This window comes from Pristiophorus japonicus, chromosome 16 (assembly GCF_044704955.1).
Source record: "Pristiophorus japonicus isolate sPriJap1 chromosome 16, sPriJap1.hap1, whole genome shotgun sequence".
In the NCBI taxonomy this organism is placed as follows: domain Eukaryota; kingdom Metazoa; phylum Chordata; class Chondrichthyes; family Pristiophoridae; genus Pristiophorus; species Pristiophorus japonicus.
The window spans coordinates 31,963,554-31,983,106 of NC_091992.1; the positions used below are offsets into that span (position 1 = coordinate 31,963,554).

Sequence of the window (19,553 nt, forward strand, 5' to 3'; positions counted from 1 at the left end):
AGCACATTATAAAGTTACCAATTATCATCTATCTCTGAAATTGTTACTGCAGCATGTCAGAGCATTATTGTACATTGAATAGCTTAGCACATTCATTCTATACCAATGTTTGCCCTGTCTCAATCAAAGATACTCCTCTCCTTGCTGCAAGAGCTTTTCTTTATTATTCACATCAGCTTTACAATCCTCTTTAATTGCTAATTTTATTATTTGCTTTTATTACTTCATTTATTTCTTTAATTTTTTTTCATTCATTCACAGGATGGGGACATTGCCGGCAAAGCCAGCATTTATTACCCATCCCGAATTGCCCTTGAGGAGGTGGTGGAGAGCTGCCTTCTTGAACCACTGCAATCCATATGGTGATACATCTCCCACAATTGTTGATCTCTTTCTAAGGTTCTCCATTGTAATCTTACCATTATTTGTAATGATGATGGTCAATTTCTAATTATTTCTTTGATGTTCTATTATCTAACCAGTGGTGTTTAACTGAGAGTACAATTTCTATTAGTGTAGTGCTGGAGCCTTCCAGGAATATTGATCTATTTTGTGAAAATGTGACTTAATTCTTGTGAATTCCATTATTCCCTAATCAGGTATAAGATAAGAAAAGTTAAGGATAAGAAATGGCTATTTATCTCATTAACTGCATACATCTAATGCCCTAACTCATTCATTATACCATCCAACTACACTTTCAATACCTTTTTTTGACCAAAATATAAAGATTAGCAGCCACAGATTCCACTTGATTTGAATGAAAAGATTCCCTGGTCTGCTTCATATAAATACCTTTAGGCAGTATTTGCCCTGCTTCCATATAAGTATAATTTGCGGGTTTTTCTTCTTTATTAGCTGAATATTTAGTTGCAGAGCACAGATCGGTTTAATTGTTTCATCCAGGCACAAGTGATAAAACTGTAATGATAAACTAAAACATGGGAAATCTCATTTAGCTGTTTGCATTCATTTCTTGCTGCAAGTCAGTGATATGGATTCCACAGTGAGCTGCCTCTTCTGCAGCCTTCATTGTGTGTGACATTTCCTTTGGGACATTTCTTGAAGTCCATTATTGTGGTTGGCATATTGACAGTGCATGAGGAGATTTTATACGACTTGCTGTCTGTGAAACGCAATAGTTAATGTCCAATTGAAAATACAGATAGTTTGCAATGCATAGAGTGTCACAGATAATCCCTCCCTCTTTGTAGAGTTTAGTTGGCTTTTTCCTCATATCCACTAGCTCAAGATTATTTCAAGTCTCTGCGTTAATTGGAGCAAGACATTGAAAAGTCTGAACGGCTCTAATTCGTTTTACTTGCTTTCCTTTGTTGTATTTCATTTTAGTTGCTCTGCTTCAACTATCTGTTCTCATCTCCGTTTTTACGTATTGTCATTACGAGCAATGGAGAAGAAAAATCGATTTGTAAATGAATTGTGATCACTGAGATTGCATTAACTTTGCCTCATTTGTTTAGTTACAAAGTTCTTCAGAAGACAAATGGTGTGGATAACCTTGGGAATATACGCTGGGAATTTTTTGGTCTCCTCACCCTTGCCTGGGTGATTGTTTATTTCTGTATATTTAAAGGGGTCATGTGGACTGGGAAGGTAGGTTTGAGTCAGTTATTATATTGTCTTATTTAAGATGGCTTATCATCAATTTGGACTACTGTTCATTTTATCAAACAACAGAAGATAAATTTGGATCAGAATTGTGATATGATAAAGATCTTCAAAAGTTACATCATAAGCCTAACAAATCAAAATATTTATTACTATGCATTCTATCGTGCTCCACTTTTATTTCCTAATTTCCTAATCTGCCCTCCTCTCCCAAAGGTTCTAACTCTCACTGGAATATGGTTCCTTCAACAGTAGATTTCCTCCTGTACCTCGTCCATTTGCCCTTTAGAATAATAAAACTTTATAACACATAGGATGGCCATTTGGCCTATCATATTGCTGGAGCAATCCGAAATTAATCCCATTGTCAGTTCTCTCCCAAACCCCTGTATCTTCCTCGGCTTCAAATTGCTATCTAATGTTCCCTTAAAAGATACAAAAGATATCTGCCTCAACCACTCCCAACATCACTAAAAGACTAAAAGACAGACAACCTTGCATTTATGCAGTCACTACCATTGAGGCTAAACTCCACACATTTCTGGCCTTCACACTCTCCTGCTCGCTCGCAGCACCGGGTTCCTCAGACCCAAACCTGGACAGTAACAGTCGGCGGATTATAGGAACATGGGCAATAACACAATAAAGTCCCATTCCATCCAAATCCATCAACTTTCCAGCAGTGAGCACAAGATAGCAACCAGTAGAAAGCACACTGGTTGTTGTTTTTCTCTCCAGCTAGCCCAGCGATATTTGTATTATATTTTATAGTTAATAAAATATATGGACATGAGCCATGCAGAATGTGAAGCAAGAAATAGATTCTTTTATACTAAGGGAGTAAAACATTTGAATAAAGGTAAAACTATACTATTTGAATTTGATTATTTAAATTTACCTCTTCAAAATTATAATTCTGATTATTTTAAGAAATATTTCTTAAGAACATAAGAACATAAGAAATAGGAGCAGGAGTAGGCCACCTGGCCCCTCGAGCCTGCTCCGCCATTGAATAAGATCATGGCTGATCTGATCATGGATTCAGCTCCACTTCCCTGCCCGTTCCCCATAACTCTTTATTCCCTGACCGCTCAAATATCTGTCTATCTCCGCCTTAAATATATTCAATGACCCAACCTCCACAGCTCTCTGGGGCAGAGAATTCCATAGATTTACAATCCTCTGAGAGAAGAAATTCCTCCTCAGCTCAGTTTTAAATGGGCGGCTCCTTATTCTGAAACTATGTCCCCTAGTTTTAGTTTAACCTATGAGTGGAAATAACCTCCCTGCATCCATCTTGTCGAGCCCCCTCATTATCTTACATGTTTTGATAAGATCACCTCTCATTCTTCTGAACTCCATTGTGTATAGGCCCAACCTACTCAACCTATCTTCATAAGTCAACCCCCTCAACTCCGGAATCAACCTAGTGAACCTTCCCTGAACTGCGTCCAAAGCAAATATATTCTTTCTTAAATACGGAGACCAAAACTGTACGCAGTACTGTAGGTGTGGCCTCACCAATACCCTGTACAGTTGTAGCAGGACTTCTCTGCTTTTGTACTCTATCTCCCTTGCAATAAAGGCCAACATTCCATTTGCCTTCCTGAATACTTGCTGTACCTGCATACTAATTTTTTGTTTCATGCACAAGGATCCCCAGGTCTCTCTATACTGCAGCACTTTGCAATTTTTCTCCATTTAAATTATAATTTGCTTTTCTATTTTTTCTGCCAAAGTAGATAACCTCACATTTTCCCACATTATACTCCATCTGCCAAATTTTTACCCACTCACTTAGCCTGTCTATATCTATTTGCAGATTTTTTGTGTCCTCCTCACAATTTGCTTTCCCACCCACCTTTGTATTATCAGCAAACTTGGTTACATTATACTCGGTCCCTTCATCCAAGTCATTAATATAGATTGTAAATAGTTGAGGCACCAGCATCGATCCCTGCGGCACCCCACTAGTTACTGTTTGTCAACCGGAAAATGACACATTTATCCCAACTCTTTGTTTTGTTCATTAGCCAATCCTCTATCCATGCTAATATATTACCCCCAACCCTGTGAACTTTTATCTTGTGCAGTAACCTTTTATATGGCACCTTATTGAATGTTTTCTGGGAATCCAAATACACCACATCCACTGGTTCCCCCTTATCCACCCAGCTTATTACATCCTCAAAGAACTCCATCAAATTTGTCAAACTTGATTTCCCTTTCACAAAATTATGCTGACTCTGCTTGATTGAATTATGCTTTTCCAAATGTCCTGCTACTGCTTTCCTAATGATGGACTCCAGTATTTTCCCAACGACAGATGTTAGGCTAACTGGTCTATAGTTTCCTGCTTTCCCTCTGCCTCCTTTTTTAAATAGGGGCGTTACATTTGCGGTTTTCCAATCTGCTGGGACCTCCCCAGAATCCAGGGAATTTTGATAGATTACAACCAAAGCATCCACTATCTCTGCAGCCACTTCTTTTAAGATCCTAGGATGTAAGCTATCAGGTCCAGGGGACTTGTCTGCCTTTAGTCCCATTATTTTACCGAGTACTACTTCATGAGTGATAGTGATTGTATTAAGTTCCTCCTTCCCTATAGCCCCTTGATTATCCACTATTGGGATGTTTTTAGTGTTTTCTACCGTGAAGACCGATACAAAATATTTGTTCAATGTCTCTGCCATTTCCCTGTCCTGCATTATTAATTCCCCAGTCTCATCCTCTTGAGGATCAACATTTACTTTAGCCACTTTTCCCTTTTATGTACCTGTAGAAACTCTTACTATCTGTTTTTATATTTCATGCTAGTTTACTTTCATAATCTATTTTCCCTCTCTTTATCATTTTTTTAGTCATTCCTTGCTGGCTTTTACAAGTTTCCCAATCCTCTGGCCTCCCACTAGTCTTGGCCACATTGTATGCCCTTGTTTTCAATTTGATACCATCCCTTATTTCCTTAGTTAGCCACGGATGGTTATCCCTTCTCTTTCCTTCTCATTGGGATATATTTTTGTTGAGAGTTATGAAATATCTCCTTAAATGCCTGCCATTGCTCATCAACCGTCCCATACTTTAGTCTATTTTCCCAGTCCACTTTAGCCAACTCTGTCCTCGTACCTTTGTAGTCTCCTTTATTTGTTCTTTATTGCTCTTCTTCAATAACCTGAAGAGTAAAAGTTCTTATATTGCTAAATATTGAAGAAGTTTGAGTACATTATTTAACACACCATTGGGTAACGTTATCACAGGGCTAAATTCTATTTTGTTAAAATTGATACCAGATATTTAAGTCAAAAACTTATCTAGCATAGCTGCAGTAGTCTCATGCTATCGATTTTGTTCTGTGTTGAATGAATTAGCAGTATTGTAACTACCTCTATTGCTATAAGTAGTTTAATGATGGGTTGAGATTGTGTCAGTAAATGGGCAATGAACATTAAAACTGAATTCAAAATGGAAAGCATTTGAATTGCTGAGTCAGCTGGAAGCTCAGAGACTGAAAATGAGATTTGTGTTAACACAGATGGCCTCCATTTTGCATGGTCACTTAATCCATAAATGATGTGTGAAAAAGTTCCTTTCTGCAGGTGCCAAATGTCTGATCTTTACATTTCTGGGAAATGCATTTGATGTAATCAATATTCTAATGTTGTTTTGAAGTTTTAGTGCTGCATAAACAAATTAAACTACACAAATGCTGGGGTAAGCCCATCAAACCTGCTCTACTTAGTTAACCACGGCAGTTCTTTATCTTTATTACTCCCAATACCCTTTGGCCGTAATCCCTTAATACCCTTTTTCCCAATTAGGTATCGATCTCCTGTTTAAATTCTTCAACTGATTCTGCCTTCTGGGAAGTACATTTCACATTCTCACAACCTTTATCTGAAGACATTTTCCTGAATGTTCTTTTAACTTTAAAATTAAAATTAATTGAGATTATATCTATCTATTCCAGATTTTTATCTTATCTACCTTTGTTAATTCCCTTCATTATTTTTAAACACCTCAATCAAATCACTGCTTAATCTAATTTCTAGGAAACAACCATGTTTACCTAATCTTTTATTATAGCTAAATCTCATCATCCTAAATACAATCCTAATCAATTATCACTGGATTATTTCCAAGGCCAGTATATCCTTCCTACAGTGCAGCATGCAAAACTGTACACAAAACTTCAAATGATGTCTGACCAGCGCAGTAGAATTTCCATGCTTCTATATCCTAATCTTCTTGTGATGAAGCCCAGCATTCCATTATCTTTCTTCATTGATTGTGCAACCAGTGCTGTAAACTAGCTTTTATTGTTTTATGTACCTGGACCCCAAAATCCTTTTGTTCACTGAGGCTCAGTGGGAAGCACTCTCGCCTCTGAATCAGAAGGTTGTGGGTTCAAGTCCCACCCCAGGCACAGAAATCTAGGCTGACACTCCAGTGCAGTGCTGAGGGAGTGCTGCACTGCACTGTTGGAGGTGCCATCTTTTGGATGAGACATGAAACCGTGACCCCATCTGCTCTCCCACGTGGACGTAAAAGATCCTTTGGCGCTATGTCGAAGAAGAGCAGGGGAGTTATCCCCTCGCCTGGTTCCATTCTTATCTATCTAATCATAGCCAGAGAATCACCTGCAACAGCTTCACTTCCCGCCGCCTCCTATTTCTCACCTACATGTTGCCTCTTGGCGACATCATCTGAAAACACAGCATCAGTTTCCATATGTACGCTGAAGACACCCAGCTCTACCTCACTACCACTTCTCCCGATCCCGCCACTGTCTCTAAATTGTCAGACTGCTTGTCCAGCATCCAGTTCTGGATGAGCAGAAATTTTCTCCAATTGAATAGTGGGAAGACCGAAGCCATTGTTTTCAGTCCCCGCCACAAACTGCGTTCGCTAGCCAATGACTCTATCCCTCTCCCCAACCTCTGTCTGAGGCTGAACCAGATTGTTCGCAATCTTAGTGTCATATTTGTCCCTGAAATGAGCTTTCGACCACATATCCGTAGCATAACTAAGACCGCTTTTTTCCACCTCCGTACCATCGTCTGTCTCCGTCCTTGTCTCAGCTCATCTGTTGCTGAAGCCCTCACCCATGACTTAGTTACTCTTAGACTTGACAATTTCAACGCACTCCTGGCTGGCCTCCCACAATCTATCCAATATAAACCAAAGGTCATCCAAAACTCGGCTGGCCGTGTCCTAACTCGCACTAAGTCCCACTCACCCATCACCACCGCGCTTGCTGATCTACATTGGCTTCCGTTTAAGCAACGCTTCGATTTCAAAATTCTCATTCTTATTTTAAAATCCCTCCATGGCCTCGCCCCCTCCCTATCTCTGTAATCTCCTCCAGCCCACAACCCCCCCCCCCCCCACCCCGAGATGTCTGCGCTCCTCTAATTCTGCCCTCTTGAGCATCCCTGATTATTATCGCTCAACCATTGGTGGCCGTGCCTTCTGTTGCCTAGGCCCCAAGCTCTGGAACTCTCTTCCTAAAACTCGCTGCCTCTCTACGTCTCTTTCCTCCTTCAAGACACTCCTTGAAACATTCCTCTGACCAAGTTTTTTGTTACCTGCGCTAATTTCTACTTATGCTTGGTGTCAAATTTCTTATCTCATAATATTCCTGTGAAGCGCTTTGGGACATTTCACTACGTTAAAGGTGCTATATAAATACAAGTTGTTGTTGTTGTGTACTGGCCAATATTTATCCCTCAATCACCATAACAAAAACAGATTATCTGGTCATTATCACATTGTGTTTGTGGGAGCTTGCTGTGCGCAAATTGGCTGCCATGTTTTCCACAGTACAACAGTGACTACACTTCAAGAAAAGTACTTAATTGGCTGTAAAGCGCTTTGTGACGTCCAGTGGTCGTGAAAGGCGCTATATAAATGCAAGTCTTTCTTTCTTAACCCACCCCCACAATGCTTTATCATTTAGACTTTTCCCATCAGTCATTCCTGTGTCACAATTTGTTGCGATGAACTGCATCTCTCATTGTTCTCCTCACTTGCTTGTTCTACCATGTCCTTTTGCAATTTGCAGCTCACTTTTTGATAATTTACTATAGCTTCCAGCAAAGCGTTATGTGCAATCTTGAACATACTGACCCCATGCCAATGTAGAGAGAAAAGCTGGGATCCTAGCATTGTAATGTTTGGGTCTCCACCTGTCACTGCCTGCCAATCTAAGGTTATCCTTTTTATCCCAGTGCTCTTCTTTCTACCTCTCAAATAAGTTTCTATACAAGTTTTACTGTTACCTCCAATTCCATGTGCTATAATTTTAGCAGAACTACATCAAATGTCTTCTGAAAAGCCATTGGAAAGATTTGAATTCCTCGTGCTATCTGTTTAAAGAGCTCCTCTCACACTCCTTTCCAATTTACTTCCCTCCCTTCCTGAAAGGACTGGGTCTTGATGAGATATGATTCCAAAGGCTAGTCCCCATTCTTCATGTGTTGGTAAGCTATTCAACTATGGGGGTTTCACTATATGGACTTTTCTTTTTAAAACCTGTTCTCGACCAAAGGATAAATAGAATCATAGAATGGTTACAGCACAGAAGGATTCCATTTGTGCCAGCTCTCTGCAAGAACACTTCAACTAGTCCCACTCGCCTGCCCTTTCCCTGTAGCTCTGCAAAAAAAATTCTTTCAGGTCCTTATCCAATTCCCTTTTGAAAGCCACGATTGAATCTACCTCCACTGCCCTTTCAGACAGTGCATTCTAGATCATAACCACTCCCTGCGAAAAAAATTTTTTCCTCATGTCGCCTTTGGTTCTTCTGCCAATCTGTGGTCCTCAGGTTCTCGGCCCTGTCTGGACCCCTCGTGATTTTCAACACCTCTATCAAATCGCCTCACAAGCTTCCCTGCTCTAAGGAGCACAACCCCAACTTCTCCAGTCTATCCACGTAACTGAAGTCCTTCATTCCTGGAATCATTCTCATAAATCTTTTCTCCACCGTCTCTAAGGTCTTCACATCCTTTATAAACTGCGGTGCCCAGAATTGGACACAATCGTCCAGTTGAGGCTGAACCAGTGTTTTATAACGGTTCATCACAATTTCCTTGATTTGTACTCTATGCCTCTATTTATGAAGCTCAGGATCCTCCGTGCTTTTTTAACCACTTTCTCAACGTGCTCTGCCACCTTCAACAATTTGTGCACATATACCCCTAGGTCTCTCTGTTCATGCACCCCCTTTAGGATTGTACCTGTTATGTATTAATGATTGGGGGTCACCAGACACCAGAGGGCGCCACGGTCGGAGGTCATCGGGCTGAATGCATGTGGCATGTGTGCTTGGTCACCTGTATATAAGCTGGGTGTCTTTGTCACGGAGGCACTCTCGGGCTGAAATAAAGATGGATCAGGTTGCACCTGAATGAGTTTACAGTAACCAGACTCTTGAGTCATTAAAATTGGCGACAAGGTAATTTAAGAACCTTTGCATGCACAATGGGCACGGTTGGAATCCTGGAGAGATTGGTGGAGGGCGAGGATTGGGTGGATTTTGTCGACCGCCTGGATCAGTATTTTGTGGCCAACGGCATGGAGGCAGAGGCCTACACAGTTAAGCGCAGGGCAGTTCTCCTCACCGTTTGTGGTACGAAAATTTACAGCCTCATGAAGAATCTTCTCTCACCTGTACGTTTGGTGAAAAAAGGTTATGAGGAATTGTGTTCGTTGGTGGGTAACCATCTGAAGCCACAAGAGGGGATCATCATATCATGCTACCGTTTCTACACGCATGTTCATGCTGAGGGCCAGGTCGTTTCAGGTTTTGTCGCCGACCTGCAACGTCTTGCTGAGCCGTGTAAGTTCGGGAACATGCTGGAAGACATGCTGCGTGATGTCTTCATGATAGGCATCAGCCATGATGCGATCCTCAGGAAGCTGTTGGCTGCAGAGACACTGGATTTGAAAAAGGCCATTGCAACTAGTCAGGCATGCATGACGACGGATGATAATTTGAGGCAGATATCATCGACGAGTCGGAGTTCCACGGCAAGTACTGTAAACAAGATGGCGTCGTCTTTGGGCAGAGCTGCTTACGCGAAATTTGCTGCTGCTCAGAGCCCGCCAACTGGTGCGAATCAGATTTCACCCTGTTGGCGTTGTGGAGGCAATCATCGGCCTCATCAGTGTCGGTTTAGACAATACTCATGCATTGGATGTTCGAAAGTGGGGCAACTTCACAGGATGTGTCCACAACGGAGCAAGTGTGGTGCGGTTCACCACGTGATTGATGAGGACCAGTTCAGTGATGGCCTGGATACGCAACACAAAGAGGAAGTGAATGGACTGTATTCGTTCCTGAGCAAGAGCCAGCTGATAGTCAGTAATGTGAAGCTGAATGGTGTGCCTGTATCAATGGAACTGGACACGGGTGTGAGCCAGTCGATAATGAACCAAAGGACATTCGACAAGCTGTGGGACACTAAGGCTGAAAAACCAAAGCTGAGTCCAGTCAATGCCAGGTTGCGTACTTACACTAAGGAACTCATACCGGTGTTCGGCAGTGCAGCAATCGAGGTGTCATATGACGGTGTGGTTCACGAGCTACCATTATGGATCGTCCCAGGTAATGGTCCAATGCTGTTCGGCAGGAATTGGCTCGAGAAAATCAAGCTGAACTGGAATGATGTCAAGATGTTGTCCTCGGTGGATGATACTTTGTGTGCTCAAGTATTGAAAAAGTTTCCTTCTTTGTTTGAACCGGGCATTGGTAATTTTACGGGAGCCAAGGTGCAGATTCACCTGGACTCCAATGCAAGGCCAATCTATCACAAAGCTCGGTCTGTTCCGTACATGATGAGGGAGAAGGTTGAAAATGAGCTTGACAGGCTCCAGCATGAAGGGATCATATCACCGGTCAAGTTTAACGACTGGGCTAGTCCCATTGTTCCTGTGTTGAAGAGTGATGGCACTGTCAGGATTTGTGGAGACTACAAGGTTACGATTAACCTATTTTTGAAACAGGATCAGTATCCGTTACTAGATGTTCGCCATGCTAGCTGGTGGAAAGTCGTTCACGAAACTGGATCTAACGTTGGCCTGTATGACCCAGGAGCTTGTCGACACTTCGAAGAAACTCACCTTCATCAACACCCATAAAGGACTGTTTGTCTACAACAGGTGTCCTTTTGGGATTCGTTCGGCTGCAGCATATTTCAGAGGAATATGGAGAGTTTACTGAAGTCCGTTCCTAGAACTGTAGTGTTTCAAGATGACATTCTGGTCACAGATCACGACACTGCTGAACATCTGAACAATCTTGAAGAAGTCCTACAGCGTCTGGACAAAGTGGGACTCAGGCTGAAACGCTCAAAGTGTGTATTCGTGGCACCTGCAGTCGAATTCCTCGGGAGGAAGATTGCTGCTGATGGCATCAGGCCCACTGATTCAAAAACCGAGGCCATCAAAAATGCACCCAGGCCTCAGAATGTGACAGAGCTGCATTTGTTCCTTGGGCTACTCAACTACTTTGGTAATTTCTTACCCAGATTGAGCACTTTATTAGAGCCACTGCATGTCTTATTAAGAAAAGGCAACAACTGGGTCTGGGGTGCATCTCAAGATAGAGCCTTTGAGAAAGCCAAGAATCTGCTATGTTCAAACAAGTTGCTTGTTCATTATGATCCGTGTAAGCGTCTTGTATTGGCCTGTGATGCTTCATCATATGGGGTTGGCTGCGTACTCCAACAAGCAAATGAATTGGGCAAGCTACAACCTGTTGCGTATGCTTCAAGAAGTCTATCTAAAGCGGAAAGAACTTACAGTATGGTAGAGAAAGAAGCTTTGGCCTGTGTGTATGGGGTAAAAAAAATGCACCAGTACCTGTTTGGTCTTCGTTTTGAACTAGAAATAGATCAACAAACCACTCATTTCATTGATTGCGGAAAACAAAGATATTAATGCTAACGTGTTGTCTCGCATTCAAAGATGGGCACTGACATTGTCTGCCTATGATTACGTCATCCGTCATAGAACTGGTACTGAGAATTGTGCTGATGCACTGAGTCATCTGCCCTTACCCACAACTGAGATGGAGATGCCTCAACCTGTAGATCTACTGTTAGTAATGGATGCTTTTGAGAGTGAAGGAACCCCTGTCACTGCTCAACAAGTTAGGATCTGGACCAGCCATGACCCTATTTTATCGGTTGTGAAACACTGTGTACTCAGTGGTGATTGGTCTGTCATACCTATGGAGATGCATGAGGAGACCAAACCTTACAACCGTCGCAAGGATGAGCTGTCCACTCAGTCAGACTATTTACTGTGGGGTAATCGTGTAATCATGCCTAAGAAAGGTCGAGAAAAGTTTGTATGTGAACTTCATCGCACTCATCCTGGTATTGTCATGACGAAGTCCATTACTAGGTCTCATGTAGGGTGGCCTGGAATTGACTCTGATCTGGAATTATGCGTGCATCAGTGCAATACTTGCATGCAGCTAAGTAAAGTACCAGCGGAATCTCCACTGAGTCTTTGGTCGTGGCCATCCAAACCATGGTCGAGGATCCACATTGATTTTGCGGGTCCGTTCCCAGGAAAGGTGTTTTTTGTCATAGTAGATACATATTCTAAGTGGATGGAGTGTGTTATTATGTCATCCATCACATCTACAGTTACCATTGAGAGCCTTCGTATCATGTTTGGTACTCATGGTTTGCCTGATATTGTTGTGAGCGACAACGGATCTTGCTTCACAAGTCTTGTGTTCCAGGAGTTCATGAAACTCAATGGCATCAGACATGTGAGATCAGCTCCATTCAAGCCTGATTCTAATGGTCAAGCAGAGCGTGCCATTCAACCGATTAAGCAAAGTATGAAACGTGTAACTCAGGGCTCACTGCGGAGACGGTTGTCATGTATATTGCTCAGTTACAGGTCAAGACCTCATACGCTTACTGGGGTTCCTCCTGCTGAACTACTGATGAAGAAAAATCTCAAGACCAGGCTTTCTCTTGTTCATCCTGATTTGAATGATCATGTTGAAAACAGACGTCAAAGTCAGTAATGGTGTCATGACCGTGTTGCCGTGTCACATGACATCCCGGTCAACTATCCGGTTTATGGACTGAACTATGGTCAAGGTCCAAAGTGGATCGCCGGCACAGTTACAGCCAAGGAGGGTAACAGAGTGTTTATTGTCGTGCTCAAGAATGGGCAAACATGCAGGAATCACCTTGACCGGGTTAAATTGTGGCCACATGGATGAACTGGAACCGAGTGAGGAAGATGCAGTCAGTGACCAACCAACCACTGTTCACTCATCAGAGGACTCTGCTGACATTACTGACTTTGAACCTTCAGTCTCTGATGTGGTCATGACCACTCTCATCAGATCGGCTACTCAGCCCTCAGTCTCAACGGACTCAGAACGCTCACCCAGAGCCAAAGTTAAACTGAGACAATCAACTCGCGAGAGGAAAGCCCCAGACCGTCTTAATTTGTAAAAAGACTGTGGTTAAGATTTTAAAAGGGGGATGTTATTATGTATTAATGCTTGGGAGTTACCAGACACCAGAGGGTGCCACGGTCGGAGGTCATCGGGCTGTACGCAAGTGGCATGTGTGCTTGGTCACCTGTATATAAGCTGGGTGTCTTTGTCACACAGGCACTCTCGGGCTGGAATAAAGATGGATCAGGTTGCACCTGAGTGAGTTTACAGTAACCAGACTCTTGAGTCATTACAGTACCCTTTAGTTTATATTGCCTCTCCTTGTTCTTCCTACCAAAATATATCACTTTGCATTTTTCTGAGTTAAATTGCATCTGCCACGTGTCTGCCCATTCCACCAGTGGGCCTTTTTCTTCTTGAAGTCGATCACTATGCTCCTCACAGTTCACAATACTTCCAAGTTTTGTGTTATCTGCAAATTTTGAAATTGTGTCCTGTATACCCAAGCCCAAGTCCAAATGCCCCATTTTGTAAGTCCCATTTGTGTTTGATGTTTCAATGATCCTATCATTACACTGTGAAGAGGAAGTGATACTGTTGTTTTTGTCCCATGGAGACGACAGACATCTCAGCCTCCATTAGCTGCAACATAAAAGCAGATATTGGTGTCACATTTACAGTCTGTTCTTGCACCCAACCATCGAAAGGAAGGGTCTGGGTTAGGTGGGATACACAAGAAAAAGAATAGCAAGAATAAAGTTTAAATATAACCCACAGCTAATCTGCAAACTTTATCCTAATATTTGATCATCTTTTCTTGGTGTTTTCTGTAACCAGGTTGTATACTTCACCGCGCTCTTCCCTTACGTGGTGCTGCTTGCTATCCTCATTAACAATGTGCAACTCCCAGGAGCTGCAGATGGAATTAATTACTTTGTTAATCCGAAGTGGGAGAAACTAAAGGAAGTCCAGGTAAGCATGGTCATTGTCATGTATTTAACTGTCATTGTAACCCATGTATAAACTGACCTAAGTTGTACACCGTGAGAACACTGACCACTAGGTGGTGAACTTGTGGGAGACACTCCTAACCTGGACTCTCAGGTATAAAAGGGGAAGCTCCACCCACCTTCATCACTTGGAGTGCTAAGGAATAAAGGACAGGTCACAGAGTGACCTTCTCTCAAGCATGGGCCTCATGTGCATTTATACTGTATAGTAAGGAGATATTATTGGCGATGAGAAACTTGGATTTAAACCACGCGAGCATGGCCACCAGCAGCACAGACGAGAGGAACTGTGTTGGTGAAGATTGGGACGATTTTATTGAGAGATTACAGCAAAGTTTCGTCACTAAGGAATGGTTGGGACAGGAGTCAGCCGACAAACGCAGGGTTCATCGCCTGATGGTTTGTGGATCCAGGACGTACTCCCTGATGAAGGACCTCCTAGCGCCAGAGAAGCCGGCGCACAAGATCTTTGAAGAGCTCAGTAAGTTGATCGGGGAACACTTTAAACCAGTGAGCAGCATGCACATGGCGAGACACTGGTTGGACATCACCAGCAGCGTGAAGGGAAAAGCGTTCCAGACTTCGTGGCAGACCTCCGGTGACTGGTGAGCCTATGTAAGTTCCCAGATGAATGCAGAGCGGAGATGCTGCGAGACTTTTTTATTGAGGGCATTGGGCACGCTGGGGTTTTCAGGAAACTGATTGAGACCAAAGACTTGACCCTGGAAACAGCGGCTTTGGTGGCCCATACATTTATCTCAGGGGAGGAAGAGACCAGAATGATGTTTGACAAAAATCTTGGTTTAAATGCAGCAAATGGACAGGGAGTCAACATTGTTAACACGGCATACAGTTCTCCAGGCAGACGGGGGCAATCGGACATGCCCGAGCATGTTGTCGAACCCAAAGGGGGAATTCGACAGAGACAATGGCTAGCTGAACGGCGATTCATGCCATCGCAATGGACAATGCGGCCAGTAATGGGGCCATCAACACCTGTCAATGGTGCGTTTAAGGACAGTTACAGAGACAGTCAGAGACGATCGACTGGTAATGGACCTTTTGTTTCCAACAACGGCTCATGTTGGAGGTGTGGAGGCAAACACACAGCCAGAGCTTGCACGTATCAGCAATATACCTGCAGAAACTGCAACGTCAGCCGTCACTTGGCGCGTATGTGCAGGAAGCCTGCAGCCAGGTTGATGTACGAGAAGGACGGGCCCGATGTAAGCCCTACGAGGCCAAATGGACACTGGGGGAACTCGCTGGAAGCTGAAGTTCAGCGAGTTCATGTGGAGCACATATATAGTTCATACACCAGGACGCCACCGATAATGATGAAAGTGCTCCTCAATGGCATCCCAGTATCAATGGAGCTAGACACAGGGGCCAGCCAGTCCCTGATGAGTATCAAACAGTTCGACAAGTTGTGGGCGTCCAAGGCCGGGAGGCCAAAATTATTGCCAATTGACGCACAGCTACGGACATATACAAAGGAGATCATTCTGGTGCTAGGTTCGGAGAACAGGTTGCCACTCTGGATTGTCCCGGGGGAAGGTCCCACACTGCTGGGGAGGAGTTGGCTGGCTGTCATGAACTGGAAATGGGGCGATGTCAATGCAATTTCTTCTGTGGAGCAAATATCATGCTCACAGGTCCTGATCAAATTTGTCTCACTATTTCAACCCGGCATTGGCACTTTTATGGGGAAACCGAGTAGTCATGCCCCAGCTGGGCAGAGAGATGTTCATCAGAGAACTCCACAATGAGCACCCGGGCATTGTCATACTTTGGCAAAAATTTGGCAGATGGAGTATAATGTGGGAAAGTGTGAGGTTATCCATTTTGGCAGAATAAATAGAAAAGGAAATTATAATTTAAATGGAGAAAAATTGCAAAATGCTGCAGTACAGAGAGACCTGGGAGTCCTTGTGCATGAAACACAAAATGTTAGTTTGCAGGTACAGCAAGTAATCAGGAAGGCAAATGGAATGTTGGCCTTTATTGTAAGGGGGATAGAGTACAAAAGCAGAGAAGTCCTGCTACAACTGTACAGGGTATTGGTGAGGCCACATTTAAAGTACTGCTTACAGTTTTTGTCTCCATATTTAGGGAAGGATATACTTGCATTGGAGATTGTTCAGAGAAGGTTCACTATGTTGATTCTGGAGATGAGGGGGTTGACTTATGAAGATTGGGTGAGTAGGTTGGGCCTATATACATTGGCGTTCAGAAGAATGAGAGGTGATCTTATCGAAACATATAAGATAATGAGGGGGCTCGACAAGGTGGATGCAGAGAAGATATTTCCACTCATCGGGGAAACTAAAATTAGGGGACAGAATCACAGAATAAGGGGCCGCCCATTTGAAATTGAGACGAGGAGGAATTTCTTCTCTCAGAGGGTTGTAAATGTGTGAAATTCTCTGCCCCAAAGAACTGTGAGGCTGGGTCATTGAATATATTTAAGGCGGAGATAGACAGGTTTTTGAGCAGTAGGGGAATAAAGGGTTATGGGGAGCGGGCAGGGAAGTGGAGTGGAGTCCATGATCAGATCAGCCATGATCTTATTAAATGGCGGAGCAGGCTCGAGGGGCCAGGTGGCCTACTCCTGCTCCTATTTCTTATTTTCTTATGTTTTATGCTTCTTTTCAAGCCAAGATCCTACTCTTTAGGGCATTGGAATACAGGGTATACTGGAGCTGAATGGGAAAAATCCTGGCATCCATGTAACAGGTCTTCCCAACCCCAGGGTCCATTAATGATTCAGGCTGACTGATCAATCACCAATAATGCTCTGGAGTACAGTGGACCTGCCGACCATAAGTATCAGATTAGTAATACTGGAAATCTGAAATAAGAATACTTCCCCACCCGCTCCCCATAACCCTTGATCGCTCAAAAATCTGCCTATCTCCGCTTAAATATATTCAATGATCCAGCCTCCACAGCTCTCTGAGGCAGAGAATTTCACAGATTTAGAAACCTCTGAGAAGAAATTCCTCCTTATCTCAGTTTTAAATGGGCGACCCCTTATTTTGAAACTACGTCCCCTAGTTCTAGATTCCCCCATGAGTGGAAACATCCTCTCTGCATCTACCTTGTCGAGCCTGCTCATTATCTTTTATGTTTAATTTAGATAAAAACAGGAAATGCTGGAAATACTCATCAGGACAGGCAGCATCTGTGGAGAGAGAAACAGAGTTAACGTTTCAGGTCAATGACCTTTCCTCAGAACTGAATTTGATGCCTTGTAAATTGGGCACTCTGGCCTACTAACCCAATTGAGCGAGGCATGCTCCTTTCACACAACGCACCTTCACTGAATCAGTTCGTAAGTATTCCTAGTTTTGTTAATTTATCTGTCTCACTTAGTTCTCAGATTCTTTCACAGTGTTTCTCTATAGCTCTCCTTTTTTTGCTTTACTCGAGGTATAGAATATACATTTTGTAGGATAAATCCAGCTGAATAAACTTTGTACCAGCCATTGAAGTATTCAAAAACATGCGCAAAATATTGCCCGCCTGTGAGTTCATTGGCCTGGCTGCACCCAGGTCTGACGAAAGGTTATCGACCTGAAACCCTAACTCTGATTCTCTCTCCACAGATGCTGCCTGACTTGCTGAGTATTTCCAGTATTTTCTGTTTTTATATTAGTAAATCTACTACAGAGAACATAGGAAAATAAGAATTAGGAGCAGGAGTAGACCATTCGGCCCCTCGAGCCTGCTCCGCCATTCAATGAGATCATGGCTGATCTTTTACCTCAACTCCACTTTCCTGCACTGTCCCCATATTCCTGGATTCCCTTAATATCCAAAAATTTAACAATTTCTGTCTTGAATATACTCAAAATCTGAGCCTCCACAGCCCGCTAAGAGTAGAGAATTCCAGAGATTCATCACTCTCTGAGTGAAGACGTTTCTCCTCATCTCAGTCCTAAATGGCCGACTCCTTATTTTGAGACTGTGACCCCTGGTTGTACACTGCTCAGCCAGAGGAAACATGCTCCCTGCATCGACCCTGTCAAGCCTTTTAAGAATGTTGTATGTTTCAATGAGATCACCTCTCATTCTTCTAAACGCTAGAGAATGTAGGCCTACTCTATTAATTCTCTCCTCGTACGACAATCCCCCCATCCCAGGAGTCAGTCTGGTGAACCTTTGTTGCACTCCTTCAATGGCAAGTATATCCTTCGTTATGTAATGAGACAGAAAGTTGGCTTGGTTCCGAACATCCATTGCCAAGTCTGACATCTGAAAGCCACCCCAACCCCAAAGGAAGCTCATTAGCCTGCCCTCCAGACCGAAAGAGAAAGAAGATAAAGGTGCAGGACATTCTAAAAAGGGAGGGAGAACAGCCAGTTGTCGTGGTGCATGTTGGTACCAATGACATAGGTAAAAAAAGGGATGAGTTCCTACGAAATGAATTTAAGGAGCTAGGAGCTAAATTAAAAAGTAGGACCTCAAAAGTAGTAATCTCGGGATTGCTACCAGTGCCACGTGCTAGTCAGAGTAGGAATCGCAGGATAGCTCAGATGAATACGTGGCTTGAGCAATGGTGCAGCAGGGAGGGATTCAAATTCCTGGGGCATTGGAACCGGTTCTGGGGGAGGTGGGACCAGTACAATCCGGACGGTCTGCACCTGGGCAGAATCGGAACCAATGTCCTCGGGGGAGTGTTTGCTAGTGCTGTTGGGGAGGAGTTAAACTAATATGGCAGGGGGATGGGAACCAATGCAGGGAGACAGAGGGAAACAAAAAGGAGGCAAAAACAAAAGACAGGAAGGAGATGAGGAAAAGAGGAGGGCAGAGAAACCCAAGGCAAAGCACAAAAAGGGCCATTGTACAGCAAAATTCTAAAAGGACAGAGGGTGTTAAAAAAACAAGCCTGAAGGCTTTGTGTCTTAATGCAAGGAGTATCCGCAATAAGGTGGATGAATTAACTGTGCAAATAGATGTTAACAAATATGATGTGATTGGGATTACGGAGACGTGGCTCCAGGATGATCAGGGCTGGGAACTCAACATCCAGGGGTATTCAACATTCAGGAAGGATAGAATAAAAGGAAAAGGAGGTGGGGTAGCATTGCTGGTTAAGGAGGAGATTAAGGCAATAGTTAGGAAGGACATTAGCTTGGATGATGTGGAATCTATATGGGTAGAGCTGCAGAACACCAAAGGGCAAAAAACGTTAGTGGGAGTTGTGTACAGACCTCCAAACAGTAGTAGTGATGTTGGGGAGGGCATCAAACAGGAAATTAGGGGTGCGTGCAATAAAGGTGCAGCAGTTATAATGGGTGACTTTAATATGCACATAGATTGGGCTAACCAAACTGGAAGCAATACGGTGGAGGAGGATTTTCTGGAGTGCATAAGGGATGGTTTTTTAGACCAATATGTCGAGGAACCAACTAGGGGGGAGGCCATCTTAGACTGGGTGTTATGTAATGAGAGAGGATTAATTAGCAATCTCGTTGTGC

The 19,553-nt window shown here is 43.2% G+C and overlaps 1 protein-coding gene across 1 annotated transcript in view; it reads left to right on the plus strand.

The window, feature by feature from the left end:
- The window catches only part of LOC139226930 (sodium- and chloride-dependent GABA transporter 1), a 77,010-nt gene that overhangs the window by 26,698 nt on the left and 30,759 nt on the right, over positions 1-19,553 (plus strand). Inside the window, 3 exon segments of the mRNA XM_070858019.1 lie at positions 262-362; positions 1,482-1,614; positions 13,898-14,032. Coding sequence (XP_070714120.1) covers positions 262-362; positions 1,482-1,614; positions 13,898-14,032 — 369 coding nt within the window.